Genomic DNA, 17,375 nt, shown 5'->3' on the forward strand with positions numbered 1-17,375 from the left:
AGGGCTACCAGACTAATTGTCCTTTGGTCATTTTGGGGAAGCTTCTATGATGCTGCTCATGAGAACTGGGGTGTAATTAACCCACAGCCTCTATAGGATGCTGACCAGCCCCATCCAAAGTTGGTGTTAGGGTGACAAAACCCCCACCACCTGCAGAATTAGACTCGAGGCATCCGCTGTGGGAGCCTCTCCTCTGACACTGTGCTGCATTGTCTGGCCCCTGGCATATGTGGCACGGTTCGGGGTGTGAACTGCTTCGCTAGCCAGTGTGCCTGGTGTCCCGGGTGAGCAGAGCTCTCTGCCCTCAGTCCCCGGAGGGGCTGGGCAGCCTTGGCCCTGAGCAGCCCCATCAGTTTCCCCGAGGGGCGTCCCCATGTTACCTCTCCTCGTTGTGTCATGACAGGGAAAATGTGGGAATTGCTGCTGAGCAAGGCTGACACCTCTCAGAGTTGTGGGTGTGCCCCTAGAGGCCGTCATCTTGACACTCGTTGGCATGTCCTAGTGCTGCATAGGAATCCTCCTGTATGAGGAAGTGGATCCGTGGTTAATTTGCCAAAGGTATGCAATGCTGAGAGTATGAGGCAGTGAAAACACGGGGTCGAGTGGACAGTGCAGCTGCAGACGGGCAGAAACCCTGTTTCTGTGTGCTAACCCGTGCATCACAGAGAGGGTTTATCTTTGCAACTCAGGTTTTAGTCTCTGAAGTGGGAACACTTTAATTTGCCATTTTGGGGTTACAGATGTGTGGAGACAGATGTAGGCAACGGGGAGATGTGGGAGAGATGGGCCAGAGATGTAGCTGGTGTCCAAGCCTCACCGCTTGTGTCTGTCAGCTTCTCCTTCCGCCTGACCGCTGGGCCTTCCTTCCTCATGCTCCTGGTGCAGGCTGTGTGTGCACTGAAGGGCGAGGGGAGGAGCGGTAGTGTTCTGCAGGAGAACTAGAGATCTGCACTTTGGGGACGTAGGGACTTAGCTCATTGCCACATAACGAGTCACGGCCTCCATGCAGTAGAATCCTGCCATTTCCCCAGGACCCATTCACAGCTACACCCTCAGCCCTTTTCTTTTCTTTTTTTTTTTTTTTTTTTGTACCGGGGATCGAACTCTGGTCCTTGTGCTTGCGCAGCAGGCGGCAAAACCACTGAGCTAAATCCCCGGCCCTCAGCCCTTTTCTTTTGTGAGACAGTCTCATTAAATCACTAAGCTGCCCAGGCTGGGCTGGGCCTGAATTTAGGATCTTCCTGACTCGGCTTCCCGGGTGCTGGGATCATAGGCCTTGCTGCTGCGCCCAGCCCACCAGGATGGTGGCTCTTTCCATGGGCTCTGCAAGCAGCATCGCCAGTTTTGGCTCGCATGAAACAACACTGCCTTTATTACTGCGTTTTTAGGACACGAGTGACACTGTTTATGGAGATAATTCTTGTGTTTGAGAAGTGAATACTAGCATTTACCCTTTTTAGAAGTCATTTATGTACTTTAATTAGAGAATAAATACATACACGTACTCACGATCCATTTTTATTAGTCTTATTAGGAAAAACAATAGATATTAATAATGCTTTAATGTTATGTGTAACTGCCTAGAAATAGAAACAATGGTTAGCATCCTTCGGTTTTTAGAAGAGAGGACTTTACTAGAATTTTTTATATTTTCCTATGTGGTTTTTTTGGGGGGCGGGGGGGTACCGGGGATCAAACTCGGGTCCTTGTGCTTGCACAGCAGGCAGCGAAACCACTGAGCTAAATCCCCGGCCTTTCCTATGTGTTTTTGAGACCTTTTAAAGTTTTTTTAAGATTTAATCTTTTTTCACTATTTATCCATGGGTGAAGTTTCCTGCCAACTGCTTTTGTTTCTTTTCTCAAAGGTTATTATTTTATTATTTTAATTTGGTTTAATGAATTCACTGGCATTAAAAACAAAAAGAGCTAACATGTGTCAGCATTGTTCTTGTACACGAAAGGAAAGGGAATCAAACCAGAAGTCACTTTATGGAAAGAGAAATGTGAACTTTAAGGACTGTTTAAAGAATTCAGAATTCTTAGGGACCATTCTTGCTTTAAGATTGATTTGAAACTAAATATTATGACTATATGAGGTGTGTAAAAGAGGTTTAACCAGCTAAAGCAAATTTATTAGAAATCTATGTAATAAATTATGCTTTTCCATCTAGAAAAACTCTTTCTTTTTCTTTTTTTTTTTTGGTACCAGGGATCAAACTCAGGACCTTCTGCTTTTGAGGCAGGCAGCGGAACCACTGAGCTAAATCCCCAGCCCAACAAACTCTTAAATTCAATGACGTTGTGTGCAATATTCAGCCAGTAGGTACTGAGTGACCTACCTAATTATGGTGAAGGGCCTACCTTAGGCTTTAGTGGAAAACAAAAAAGTTTATTTCGGCAGTTCTCAGAGCAGCTGGGACAGAAGGGGCCCAAGCCCTTCCTGCCACTACTGTGAGCTGATACCATACTAGCAGGCTTGACTCGGCGAATACTAGAAATTGATACAGAATTTAATTGATTATATAATCCACCTCTTCAGTTTTAATTTAAATTATTTCCTGAAACTTATTTTTGGGGCAGGTGTGATGGTGCACACCTGTAACCCCAGCACTCAGGAGCCTGAGGCAGGAGGATCACTGTATGAGGCCAGCCTGTGCTATACAGTGAGTTCAAGGCCAGCCTGAACTACACAGTGAGACCCTGTCTCAAGAAACTAAAAACCAAAAGACAAAAAACAAAAAAACACCTTTACTGGAATCCCAATCAATATTCATAGACCAGTGTAGACTTGTCATTGTTATCAACAAAAATGTATGTGGTAGGAAGTGTAAACCTTTAGGCTTTTGTCCCATGTGTCACCGGAAAAGCATCAATAAAGCCTAAGTCACCTGGTATGATGGCTCATGCCTGCAATCCCAGCACTTAGGAGGCTGAGGCAGGAGGATCACCAGAAGTTTGAGGTCAGCCTGGACTATGTTGTGAGACCTTGTCTCAAAAAACCAAAAATAAATAAAGCCTATGTCTTCAGAGTAAAATGAGTGAAAAATACAAAGATATTTATTTTCATTGGTCTCTAATGATTTTGATATGGTCCATTTTACTTAAAAATGGTCAGCCGAGTATAATATATGTGATTTGTTTGGAAATACTCTAGACACCCCCACCCCCCAAAAAGGTGTGGAACAGTGAACTGGCACAGGAAATGCATGGAGACAAATTCACCGCTCTTACGTCTGCTGGAGATTTTCCACGATAAGTTTTATTTTTAAATGCTAAAATGGAAAATATGTCTGAATTCATTCAGTTAATTTTACCTTATTTTTTCCTACTGTTTATCTTGATTTATGTTGACTGAAAACGAATTATGTGATTCTTGAATGTTTTGAATCTTAGACATTTCCTACTGAAATCTTTTTATTTTGTTTTGTTTTTCCAGTACTGGGTATTGAACCCAGAGCCTTAGCACTGAGCTACATCCACAGCCCTTTTCTTCTTTTTGAGACAAGGTCTCACTGTGTAGTTCAGGCTGGCCTTGAACTCACTGTGTAGCCCAGGCTGGCCTCAAACTCACAGCGATCCTCCTGCCTCAGGCTCCCCAGCCCTTTTCATTTTTAATTTTGACACAGTGTTGCTGAGGTGCCGAGGTCAGACTTGAGCGTGTGATCCTCCCGCCTTAGCATCCCAGAGTGCTGCGATTACACGGTCCTACTCAAATCTGTGAATATGGATGGGTACACACAAAGCCTGTTATGAGGTCGCCCAAGGGTTGGTAATTGTCCATTGTTAAACCCTAACACCTGAGCGGAAAGGTCCCCTGTTTGATGTGCCAAAATCAGGGGCCCTTTAGTCTAGGAAATGCGAGCTAGGCTAAAGCCTGAGACTCAGCAGTAGAGATGCTCGCCCTGCTGTGCCTACGCATGTGTTAGCCTTTGTTCTTCATATCTAATTATATGTTAATGTCACTAGAAATGAAATTAAAAGAGAAACAGATCCTTGATATATCAGGTGTTCATAGTATGAAAGCAAAGCAGTTTTGGTTGGAACTTTAGGGATGGATACATTATTGGAAAAAAAAAAACTAAGAAAAATTAAGAGAAAAAAGAAAATGTCCATGGTTCTAATTACAACTCCAAAAGCTTAATAATTGTATTAGTGATGAAAAGTTAAGTTTTGTAATTGGAATTTGAGGCCATACCAAATCTGTGTCTTTTAGGGCCACACATTTATGATATGAGGAAATGCAGACCATTCATTTATTTTATTTATTGAGCACCTGCTCTTTGCTGGGCTTTTTGTGCTCCTAACAGATGTGGTTATAATCCCTGGGCCTTGTTCCTAAAGCATTGTTTGTATTACGTCACTCTAATTATCAGCCGAGCAAACACATGAAAATGTATGACAACAAACTGAAGTCATTGTCTCTGCCGCAAAGATCCAAGAAAGCAATTATCTCTCGTCTTTTTCACACTTCTCTCAGGAGTCAGATCTCTCCCCAAACCCTTTCCTTGTGGGGGCTGGGTCCTTTGACCCTTGAAATCTTTGGAGCACTGAAGATAGCAGCTTTCAAAGCATACAGAGAACACATGCGGTGAGGCCAAAGGGTGATGGCCTCAGGCTCACGTCAGCCTCATAAGCCAGGCACTGTGGACCTGTGACTGTTCAGTTCCTGGCACCTGTCCTCCTAGCCCGGCCTGGAAGTGAACTAAAGCACAGCTCGTGTCTGTGCTGAAATCTTTTTAAAAATGTTAACCCTCCTGGGCGTGGTGGCACACATCTGTAAACCCAGCTCCCAGAAGGCTGAGGCAGGAGGATCGCCATGAGTTCAAGGCCAGCCTGAACTACATAGTGAGACACTGTCTCAAAAGATTTTTTAAACTAATTAATTATTAATTAAATAAAATGTTAACCCTAAAAAATTAAAAATCTTAACCCTTATTTCTGTTAGGCACTAGAACCTTAGGTCAAAGAGCTGAAAATCTATTATTTTTACTCTTTTCATAGTTTCGATAGGTTCATGCTATCAGGTTGTCACCTGGGTGGCCTTTTGCTTTGATGTCATTAAAATCATTTGGAAGTTACTTGGGCATAATTCAGAGGATATTTTAATCACTATTGTAATATTGTATTTATACTGATTTATATGCATTGTTACTTTTTGGGGGAGGGGCGGCTACCGGGGATCAAACTCAGGACCTTGCGCTTGCCAGGCAGGTGCAGTGCCACTGAGCTAAATCCCCGGCCCTGTTATTCTCATGCTATGTTTAAAAAATCTTCATTGTGAAGTCTAGTTAGCTAGTTTATATTTGATTTTAAAAAGATAACCTTTGTTCTGATTAATTTCCACTGTTCAAACTAAAACGTGCTGTTGTAATCTTAATGCTAAAGTATACAGACCCTTTGGATACTTTACTTACATTTTTTTTTTTTGGTACCGGGGATAGAATTTGGGTCCTTGCGCTTGCGCAGCAGGCGGCAAAACCACTGAGCTAAATCCCCAGCCCCCCTTTGGATACTTTAAAGAGTAGTTGTCTATTAGTGAAATTTTAAGACAAAATTTTGATCATTCTTTTGAAAGTTTAAGACAGTATGTTGACTTTAAACATGGCTGACTGATCTCAGTGTTTATAGGAAATCTACTTCCTATTTGTTGCCAACCCATAGTTGAGCGCAAATTCTATCAAAATGGTTGCCTTGTTCTCTCCAACTTACCATTTTATATTTTAGTCTTATCTTGACACAGATAAAGATTACAGTTTTGTAAGTGAGCTTTAAAACCAAAATATACGATGTACTGTATATTGTATGTTGAAAGCCGCTTTCTTTTGATGATAAATTGGAAAAGTAGTTGACCAAATGAAGGTACAAACTCGTAATTGCATTGCTCAGTGGAAATTTTGCTAACCGTTTCTTAAGAATGTTGTTCATAATGAAAAACATGTAAGAGAATGGAGAAAGCCAAGAATCTAGACTCTACCTGCTTCTCTGTTCTTCCTCTTGATTTAGTTGGGTAGATGTCAGGGAAGAGAAAAATGCTGCGGATTCCAGGAATTTCAAAATTTCTGAATGTATCATATACTCGGGTATTTATAAACTTTTTAAAAGTCTTGTTCTGTGAAGAACTCGATGTTCCTTATCAATTTAGCATTAAAAAATACAAGTAACTTAAGAACGAGAAGCAATGGTAGTATGTAGCCTGTTGTATATTCTCCCACTATGGGATTATTAAAAAACAAAACTGGAAATTGTCTAATATTTCTTTTTCTTTCTGTTAAGTTGCTATAGCCCAAGGTGGAGCAGTCCAGCTTTCTAACCCGGGATCTGAAGGTGTTCAGGGGCTGCAGGCGTTAACAATGACAAACTCAGGAGCCCCTCCTCCAAGTGCGGCACTTGTGCACTATGCAGCGCAGGCAGCTGATGGCAAGCAACAATTCTTTGTCCCAGGCAGCCAGGTTGTTGTTCAAGGTATATTTCATTCATCTAATGCATTTACAGTACCTGCAGGTGACTATATCACACCCTTTAGTGGCGATTTCATAGTTTTATAAAGTATACAGGAGGTAGCTTTTGCGGGAGGACATTTGAGAAAGCTTGGAGAAAAGATATTTTAATTGTTAAATGAGTAAGTAGATTGTATAATACCAACTTGTTAGGGAAGGTTTAATTCAGAGTAGCATGATACAGAAAGGAAGTTGGAAAATGAATGAATGTTTAAATTAAGCAAATGGCCTTCCTCTGGGGGTCATAAATGTTGTACCTAATACATTTCCATTACCTGTTCTCTGGGGATTTGAGTATGCAGCCCACAATGTCTTGGATGGTCCCCAGCTGTTACATTCATGCCTAAATTCCAGATAACTTATTTAAAACTAAACACAGGGTTTCATGTTTTTATTTTTTCTAGACTAAGTCTGAGGAACCCATTCTAGCTCTTAGGAAAGCTGACAGTAGCAAAATAAAGTAATTGTAATGTAATCTAAGCTTTTAAGGTTACCTAAGATTTCAGTTAAATTTGAGTTATGTATCATTTTAATTCTGCTCAGTTGTACTTACAACAACTATAATAGAACTTTTGAAATTACTTACTTCTGGTCCTCTGGGTCCATTTGCTTTAGGATTCATAACACTTATTTTAAGGTAAATAATGGAAGTTCTCTTAGTTTGAAAATATTGCAAATATGGAAGAAAGAAAGAATGTAATTGATAAATCCCTCAGTGATTAATAAGCTTTACTCTTCTGTATTTTGGGAGTTTATATGGACTCTAATAAAAGTATATGAAGAAATAAAGTGGTACTATTTATGGAGTAAAAGAATTCATACTATTCACCTAACACTTTAATGTAAAATTACAGCCATCTATTATATTTTCCCCAGAGTCATGAACCCTATGTATTTAAGTGAATAACCTTAAGAAATAGTCACAAATTTGATACTTTAGCAAATAGCGTTTTTATAATTTTTTTGTTTTATATAATTTTCATGTAAATTTTGTACTTTGAACTTGTTTTCTTCCATAAGTCAGAAAGTTTTTTTTAATATTCCCTTCTCAGAACTTTATAGTTTTAATCCATTTAGAATCTATTTCTTATAGTATCAGTTGGGAATCCATTTTAAGTTTTTTCTCTATATATGGAGCCCCTACCAATGGTTTTTTAATTTCTTAATTAATTTATGCAAAACCCTTAATAATATAATAGGTTCTCATATATACTTGGATCTGTCTCAGAACTCTGTTCTCACCATCCTTTAGGGTGTTTTTTTTTTTTTTGCTTAAATTCTTTTATTGGTACATTTTAGGTATACATTATGTTTACATTTATCATTGGGTGCTTGTACCTGTACATGATGTATCTTGGTTCTTATTTGTTCCCCATTACCTGTATGCCCTTCACTCCCTCCACCCTTCCCTATTTACAAAGACTTTGTTTCCAATTTTTCCTGTTCTTACAGTTTTTCCTTTCCCTTCTTTACTTTCCCCTTCCCCTTCCACTTCCCCTACCCCTTTGGACCTTTTCTTCCTATTTCAAATTATCAATTATTCATTTTAATCATTTTAATTCTTATTTACACTTTCAGTTTCTCACACTAGAGAAACTACTCGGTATTTACACGTGTGTCCTATTTATTTCACTTACGAGTATGGCCTCACTATGCATCCATTTAGCTATAAATGTCTCTAGTTTCTCATTCTTTATGTAGTACTCCATTTTATTAAAAACCCACATCTTCGGGCTGGGGATTTAGCTCAGTGGTTTTGCCGCCTGCCGCACAAGCGCAAAGACCCGAGTTCGATCCCTGGTACCAAAACAAAACAAAACAAAATAAAAAAACCCCCCATATCTTCTTTATACAGTTTCCAGTTGATGGGCACTTGGGCTGTTTCCAAGCTTTAGCTATTACAGACTGTGCTGCTATAAACACGGGTGCACATATATCGCTGTGGTATGATTCTTTTAATTCTTTTGGGAAGATACCCAGCAGGGGAATAGCTGGGTCAAATGGCACCTCTAGCCCTAGTTCTTTGAGGTATCTCCGTACTGATTTCCACAGTGGTTACACCAGTCTGCACTCCCACCAACAATGGAGAAGGGTTCCTTTCTCCCCACGCCCCCGCCAGGATTTGTTATTGGTTGATTTCTTGATAGCAGCCATTCTTTCTGGGGTGAGGTGGAATCTCAGTGTTGTTTTCATCTGCATGTCTTGAATGACCAGTGATGTTGAACGTTTTTTTCCTGTATTTATTTGCTGCTTTTACTTCTTTGAGAAATGTCTGTTCATTTCGGATGCCCATTTTTGAATTGGGATTTTGAATTTGGGGGATCTGATTTTTTTCAGTTCTTTATATATTCTAGATAGTAGTCCTTTCTCTGAGTTACAGCTGCTAAAAATTTTTTCCCACATTGTAGATTGTCTCTTAGCTCTGTTGATGGTTTTGCTTGTAGTGCAGAAGCTTTTTAATGAGATGAGATCCCAGTTGTTGATTCCTTGTGCTAGTTCTCGTGCTACTGAGGTTTTGTTCATCAAGCCTTTTCCTATGCCAATGTCTTCAAGAGTTCTACCTAACTTATCTTCCAGCAAGTTTAGTGCTTCTGTTTTAATATTTAGATCTTTAATCCACTTTGATCTTAGTTTAGTGCATAGTAATAGGTATGGGTCTAGTTTTAATCTTTGGCAAGTTGAAATCCAGTTTTTCCAACACCATTTATTAAATAGGCTATCTTTCCTCCAGTGAGGGTAGTTGACTCCTTTGTCAAAGATGAGGTGGCTGAGTATGTCTGAAGTTGTTTCTGCATCTTCTAATCTATTCCACTGATCCTCGGGTCTATTTCTTTGCCAGTACCATACTGTTTTTATCACAGTAGCTTTGTAGCAGAGTTTCAAGTTGGGTATTGTGATACCCCCTGCCATGTCTGTGTTGCCTAGAATTGCTTTTGCTACTCTAGGTCTCTTCTGGTTCCAAATGAATTTTTGGATTGTTTTCTCTAGTTTTGTGAAGTATATTGTTGGAATTTCTATTGGCATTGCATTAAATCTATATAGTAGTTTTGGAAGTATGGCCATTTTCACTATATTGGTTCTTCCTACCCAGGAACAAAGGATCTCTTTCCATTTTCTTATATCCTCCTCGATCTCCTTTTTCAGTGTGCTGTAGTTTTCAGTGTAGAGGTCTTTTGCTTCCTTTGTGAGGTTGATTCCTATATATTTCATTTTTTGGATGTTATTATAAAAGGAATTGTTTCCCAAATTACTCTCTCAGTGAGTCTGTTATTTGTGTATAAGAAGGCTATTGTTTTTTGAGTGTTGACCTTATATCCAGCTACTCTACTGAATCTGTCAATTAGATCTAGAAGTCTTTTGGCCAAGTCTTTTGGGTCTTCTATGTAAAGTATCATGTCAGCAAATAATGACAGTTTAACTTCCTCCTTTCCTATCTTTATTCCTTTTATTTCTTTCTCTTTTCTAATTGCTGTGGCTAATGTTTCCAGAAGAATATTGAACAGGAGTGGTGATAGTGGGCATCCTTGTCTTGTTCCTGATTTTAGTGTGAAAGTTTTCAGTTTTTGACCATTTAGTATGATGTTGGCTGTTGGTTTTTCATAGATAGCCTTAATCAGGTTGAGATAAAGACCTTCTGTTCCAATTTTCTGTAAAGTTTTTATCATGAATGGGTGTTGAATTTTGTCAAATGCCTTTTCTGCATCTATTGAGATGATCATATGGTTTTTGTCCTTGGCTCTGTTAATATAGTGTATTAAACTTATTGATTTACAAATATTGAACCATCCTTGCATCCCTGGGATAAATCCAACTTGGTCAGGGTGTATGATCTTCTTGATGACCCTCTGTATTCTGTTTGCCAGTATCTTGTTGAGGATTTTTGCATCTATGTTCATTAGGGAGATTGGCCTGTAGTTCTCTTTTTGGGTTGGGTCTTTCCCTGGTTTTGGAATCAAAGTAATACTTGCTTCTAGGAGTGAATTTGGAAGCCTTGTTTCCCTTTCAATTTCCTTGAGTTTAAAGAGTAATGGTGATAGTTCTTGTTTAAATGTCTTGTTATACAATTCAGCAGTGAAGCCATCAGGACCTAGGCTTTTCTTTGTTGGTAAATTTTTAATTACATTTTCAATTTCACTGATTGTAATTGGGGTGTTTAGAATTTCTATATCTTCTTCCTTTAACTTTGGCAATTCGTATGTATCTAGGAATCTTTCCATTTCTGTGTTTTCCCTTTTATTAGAGTACAGGTTCTTGAAGTAGGTATTGATGATGCTCTGGATTTCTGCTGGGTCTGTTGTGACTTCACCTTTTTTGTTCTTAATTGCATAGATTTGAGCCTTTTCTTTCTTTTTTTTGATAAGGTTGGCTAAATGTTTATTGATTTTATTTATTCTTTCAAAAAACCAACTCTTTAATTCATTGGTTTTTTTGTATCATTCTCTTAGTCTCCATTGCATCAATTTCTGCTCTGATCTTTATAATTTCCTCTCTTGTATGAGCTTTGGGTTTGTTATGCTCTTTTTTTTCTAGGAGCTTGAGGTTCTGCTTTAGGATATTTATTTGAGTTCTCTCTGTTTTCCTAATATGGGCATTCACTGTTATGAATTTCCCTTGTAGAACTGCTTTTACTGTGTCCCATAGATTCCTGTATGTTGTACCAGTATTATCATTTACTTGTAGAAACTGTCTGATTTCTTCTTTAATTTCCTCTGTGACCCATTGGTTGTTCAGGAGGGTGTTATTCAATTTCCATGTGCTTGTGGGAGTTTTGCAGTTTCTCATGTTATTGATCTCCAATTTTATTGCACTATGGTCTGATAATATACAGGCGGTAACTTCAATTCTTTTACATTTACTGAGACGTGTCCTATGAGCTAGCATGTGGTCTATTTTAGAGAATGACCTGTGTGCAGCCTAAAAGAATGTGTATTCTGATTTTGTGGGGTGGAACACTCTGTAAATATCTATTAAGTCCATTTGTTCAATAGCTTGGTTCAGTTCTAGAATTTTATTGTTAACTTTTTGTCTAGATGATCTGTCTATTTGTGATAGCGGGGTATTGACGTCCCCTACTACAATTGTATTAGTGCTTATTTGGTTTTTCATGTTGATTAATATTTGTTTTGTATAGTTGGGGTCATTCATATCTTTGTCTCTCTTAATTAGTTTTGGTTTGAAATCTACTTTCTCTGCAAATAAGATTGCTATGCTTGCTTTTTTTGGGTTCCTGTCACATGGAGAACTGTTTTCCATCCTTTTACTTTCAGTCTATGAATTTCCTTTTGAGTTAGGTGTGTTTGTTGTATAAAGCATATTGCTGGATTTTGCTTCTTAATCCGTTCTGTCAGTCTGTTTATTTTGATTGGTGAATTGAGGCCATTAACATTGATAGTTATAATTGATAGATATTGACACATCTTTGTCATGATGTGGTACTAGTGTTGGCTCTATTATTTCTTATTTTGTTCCCCCTTTCCCATTAGTTTCTTACCTTGCCTAGTGGCTTCCCTCTGTTGGGCCTCATGGGGTTGTGATCTTCATTGCTTTTTTCTAGGATATTGCTTAGAATTGTTTGGAGTGCTGGTTTGGTGTTCATGAAATTTCTCAGGTGTTCTTTGTCATGTAAGTATCTAATTTCCCCACTGATTTTGAAAGATAATTTTGCAAGATTCAACGGTCTAGGTTGGAAGTTATTTTCTTTTAGGGCTTGAAATTCTTCACGGCAGGCTCTCCTTGATTTGAGGGTTTGTGTTGAGAAGTCTGCCATGATTCTGATGAGCTTTCCTTTGTAGGTGATTTGTTTCTTTTCTCTAACTGCCTGTAGGATTTTGTTCTTCTGTTGGGTTTCTGGGATATTGACTATTATATGTCTAGGTGAAGATTTTTTTTATCATGGCTAGTTGGAGTTCTATATGGCTCACTTAGCTGTGTGTCAAGTTCTCCACCTCTGTCTGGGAAGTTTTCTACTATTCCTTTTGTGAACAGTTTTTTTTTTATGTCAATTGTAATTTCTCTTGTTTTTTCGTGGACTCCTATCAGTCTTATGTTATTCTTCTTTGCATCATCTAGCAGCTGCTGGATTGATTTCTCATGGTCCCTTACTATTTTTAAGAAATCTCTGTTTTCATGGTCCTTAACCATAATCCTGTCTTCTATATCTGATATTCTATCTTCAGATTCCCTTAATCTGTTCTGCATGCTTTCAATGGAGTTTTTAATCTCCTGAATATCTGTTTGAATCTGTTTCATGCATTCCATTTTTTTCTTATGTTGGGCGATCATGGTTTCCATTTCTTTCTTATGCTGAGCATTCATAGCTTCCAGCATATTTCTGAGCTCATCTATTTTTTTTATCTGTTTCTGTTCTAGAGCCTCCAATCATGTCTTTCACTCTGCTCACCATCTCTGTAGTTATCTGGGAGATTATTTCTGCTTTGAATTTTTCTAGAGCCTCATTCATCCATTTTGTTACTTCTTGTGCTGTCAGTTCAGGGTGTTCAGGTGGTTGATTATCAGACTTTTCCACCTCGTTTCCCACAGAATTTGCCTTGTGTGGGGTGGAAGTCTGAGTTTGTGCCTTGCTTAAATGTCTTCTCATTTTTGTTTTTGGTACTGTCCTTGGTTTAGTTCCTGGGTTAATACTTTGAATTTGCTTATTGTAAGTATCTTTGTTGATGTATTTAGAACCCTTATGGAATGATTGCTTTTCAGAGGTGTCTTCCGGATATAGCTGGTCTTTAGGTTTTGAGTCTCTAATGACTCTGAGGCTATCTCATTTTCATTATACCAGGAAGGACAACTGATTAGATCAATCAAAACACCTTAGCCCAAGTGACACAATCAGCAACACCATAGCATCAAGTACCTCTTAAAAAATGACAATTTGTGGTAGTTTTTAACCTATCACCTTTAACTGTGTGAATTAGATCAAAATCATGGACCAGCCCAACATATGTTTATAGTGAATAAACTCTTCAATATGGCAACTTTACCCTTAGGGATGGGGAGTTAGAAGGCCTTGGGGAGGTAGGAATAGGTAAGTAGAAGGATAGAGGAAGGTTAGCACTGAGGCCAGAGGGCACAGGTGAGAAAAGGTAAGAGAAGAAACGAAAAATGAAGAAATATGAATTAGAGGCAGAACAGTAACACAAAGGGAGATGAAGAACAATGTGGAGTGAGAGAGAGAGAAAGAAAAGAGAAAAGAAAGAAAAAGAGAAAAATAAAAATTTTAAAGGAGTAGAAAAAGAAAAAAAAATAAAAATAAGAGCCCCCCCCCCCGCAAAGTGGTAATTTTCAAAATAACAAATAAAAGATAAAAGTGAAGTGCCTTCTTCAGGGTATATCTCTGTTGTCACAATAGACAACGTGGGCAGCATTGTGTAGATGTAAGTCAATGAGTCTCAGCAAGCCAGCAGCAGACCCCTGAGATTCAGGCAGATTTCTGGCTGCAAGGCCCAAGTTGAGCTCCCTGTCCTCCTGCAGGGTTGAACTCTGCAAGATTCTAGTGCAGGTTCCAGCTGCCCTTCCCCTGAAGATAGTCCAGGTTCTGATGGGAGGTGATGATCCCTTCAACTTACCAAGTCCAGTGGTCTGGTGTACCTTTATTGCAGAGATTCTCTTCACTTTTCCAGTGGGCTTGTTTCCATCATGGAGCCTGAGAGAGGCCCTCTCTCTGTTGTTCACTTCTGCAGCTCTGGACAATGGCCTTTATGACCCCTGTGCTTCTGTAGTGTGGAACCAGGTAGCTGCACAGCCAAGAGACCGGGAGTGGGTGAGGGGGCTCTGTTGTTGCAGGCACCCGAGGAGCTCCACAGGCAGCTGGTGGGCGTGCCCAGGGCGGGTCCTCCCCTTTAGGGTGTTTGTTTCTGGTGGTACTGGGGATTGGTGGATTCACCTAGCACCTTACACAAGCAAGCAGTCTACCCCTGGGCATTATCCCCAGTCCTTTTATAATTTTATTTCGAGACAGGGTCTCTACCTAAGTTGCCCAATCTGGACTTGAACTTGCAATCTTCCTGCCTCAGCCCCCTGAGTATCTCAGATTCCACATGTATGTCTCTTCCACACCTGGTTTCCTGTTCTTTTGCTGTATGCCAGTATCATCCTGTCTCACAGAACAAGTTCACCTCTTTGCCTTTTTTTGAAATGTTGATCTAGCCATTTGTGAACCATTCATATGTGTTTAGAGTAAGTTTGAGTTTCTAAGTAACAATAATAGTGATAAAATTAAAACCAACATGAGATTGTATTCAATATAGATTTTAGAGAGAGCTGAAGTCTTTATAGTATTACAATGACCAATCACAAAGCCCCAGATATCTCATTTATTCAGATCTTGCTTCCTTTTAAGAGCTTACAATGTTTCTCCATGGAAGTCTTGGTCAATTTGTTCCTAAATGCTTTGTGGTATTTGTTGCTGTTATGTACCACACCTTATTTTTTTTATGACATTACTGGTACAGAGAAATAATAACTTTTTAAAAAGTTGATCTTTTATCTATTAACTTTGCAAATATGTAATTACTTTTTTTTTTTTTTTGGTACCGGGGATCAAACTCCGGTCCTTGCACTTGCACAACAGGTGGCGAAACCACTGAGCTAAATCCCGGCCCTGTAATTACTTTTAATAACATGCTGATTCTTATGTGAATCAATTTGTGATACAATGTGAATATTTATACCATATATAATGCTTTGTTTCTTTCCTGCTGATCTTTATTATTCTTGTTTTTCTTCTGCTTTTCTCTTCTTTCCTCCCTTCCTCCTTTTACTCCCTCCCTTCTTCTCTCCTCTTCTTGCCTTCTCCTCTCCTGTCTCTCTCTCTGTCTCTCTCCCTCTCTCTCCCTCTCTCTCCCTCCCTCTGTTTCTCTGTCTTTCTCTCTCTCTCTGGCTAGGAGCCTCAGTTCTGTGCTACACCTGGCCAGGCCAGTGGGCATTCTGGTCTTTCTGACCTCAGACACAATATTCCTGTCCTAGCCTGTGACCGCACTGAAAGATCACACCGCTTTCTTTCTGTACTCTCGGTCCTCATCTTCATCGATCCCCCTGCAGTCTTCAGCACTGCTGCTTTGTCATCCTCACTGTTTTCTCCTCCCTCTCCTGCCTCTCTTCCTCTCCTTGCTGCCTGGCTCCCGCCTGCCCTGTCCGCTAGGCTCAGGCCCTCTCCCTGGATGACCTTGCCCCCTCCTGTGGCTCTAAGCACTGCGACTGTGCCTCTCATCCCTCTGGCTGCTTGATGTCCCCCACACCTCTCTGACTCCTCAGGCCCACACTGGACTTCGTTTTCCACCCCAAGCGTGCCTGGCTGTCCAGTTTCATTGATGGACCACTTGCCCGCTGTTGCAGTAGCTGGGAACCTGGGCGGTATCCCGAACTCTTGCTGCCCCTCTCTGTCCAGGGCCGTGCTGTAGCTCTCCCACTCCAGCTGAGTCTGTTTTCACTCTGTGCCCCTCATCCTAGTTTGGGCTCCCCGCCCCGTCCCTAACTTGGATCAGGACAGCGCACAGCACCTGAAGCTACTCCTTGTGGAACAGCTTCTTGCGGGTCCTGATGGGGCCAGAGCCGCAGCTCTCTGCTGGGCTGAGAGTTCAGGGAGTTACCCCATATTCAGCCAGGCCCCCTTTATCTGTCCCTCACAGTGATTCTGGGAGCTACAGAGACTTCCTGCCAGCCCTCTGGTCCCAGTCCCCCTCCTTCCACATCACACTGGCCTGCAGTTCTGAGTGATGTTCCTGAAGCCCACATCTAAACATGCGCCCTAATCCAAGGTGCCACCGACCCGAGGCTTCCTCGGCCCCCATTTGTTTCTGAGACACGCAAGCCCAGGCTGCAGCAGAGCCGTGGGCCGTCTGGCTCAGACGCCACGCAGGAGGGAGGGAGCTCTCTGGGGCCTGGTTCCCAAGGATGGTAAGCCCATTCATGGGGGCCTAGAGCCCCGTGCCTGCCCCCCTCCTAAGCCGCCCCTGCACTGGGATTCACCATGGGAACGGAGGGCTGGGGGCACAGAATCCCCTCAGTAGGGTCCCGTCACCCTCTGCCCAGACCCCTCAGCCTGGTATCTGCCTAAGTCTGGGGTCCTCCATGTGGCCCAAATCACATCGCATCCTGGCTTCGCCCTTCTCCGGCCCCTGACCTCCCGCCCTCCTCTGTCTCTGTCCCGCGGCAGCTCCCGCTCCCGTTTCCAGCGGCCGCCCACAGCGGTCCTCCTCCCAGCCTTCAGATCCGGGTGATCCTGACTGATGCGCCTCCACTTGCGCACCGGTTCGGGTCTCAGGTTTCACCGTAGGCCACACTTCTCCCAGGAAGGCTCCCGGCTCAGGCCACCCTGCGGGCAGCACAGTGCTGGGCCTCTGTGTCCTCCTTGGGCAAGGCCCTCAGGAGCTAGCAGAGCCCCTGGCATGTGAGAAATCGTCAATAGCACGCATTGAACGAAAGTAAATAGCGCTCCTCTGTGAAAGCGTTATGAGTTTCATATGTTACCTAAGTTTAATAAGTTTAATTAGTCTGGAACATATTAAAACTTTATTAATAGCAGTAAACAACTAAGCAACAGACTCCCTTCTTATTTTTCCCCCCAGGACTGGGGATTTCACTCCTTTTTTAATACTAGTACTGTATTTTATTTATTAAGCACCTACAAGCCAATTTTTTTCCAGTACCAAGAATCGAACTCAGGACCTTGCGCTTGTTAGACAGGTACACTGCCACTAAGCTACATCCCCAGCCCTAGCCAATTTAAAGAAACATTAACATAAAAACAAAATTGAACTTTCTGAAATTTGAAATAAAATGTAGTAATAGTACCTTGGGTCCAAAGCCTTAGGCACGGCTGGGATGGAAAAGAGCTACCTGATTGAGGTTGATGTTTAGGTTGAACCC

At 41.0% G+C, this 17,375-nt stretch overlaps 1 protein-coding gene across 20 annotated transcripts in view; it reads left to right on the forward strand.

The window, feature by feature from the left end:
- The window catches only part of Crem (cAMP responsive element modulator), a 102,271-nt gene that overhangs the window by 36,401 nt on the left and 48,495 nt on the right, over positions 1 to 17,375 (forward strand). For all 20 annotated transcript variants that reach the window (XR_002388396.2, XM_021241949.2, XM_004861847.3 and 17 more), the window contains one exon: positions 6,274 to 6,462. Coding sequence is in view for 19 of the 20 variants with exons in the window: in XM_021241949.2 (XP_021097608.1) it covers positions 6,274 to 6,462 (189 nt within the window). In the remaining variant the exon portion in view is untranslated. The remainder of the gene's footprint in view (positions 1 to 6,273; positions 6,463 to 17,375) is intronic.

The sequence above is a fragment of the Heterocephalus glaber genome, unplaced genomic scaffold (genome assembly GCF_053883595.1).
Source record: "Heterocephalus glaber isolate CG9 unplaced genomic scaffold, H.glaber_assembly_v1.0 deba00000738, whole genome shotgun sequence".
In the NCBI taxonomy this organism is placed as follows: Eukaryota; Metazoa; Chordata; class Mammalia; order Rodentia; family Bathyergidae; genus Heterocephalus; species Heterocephalus glaber.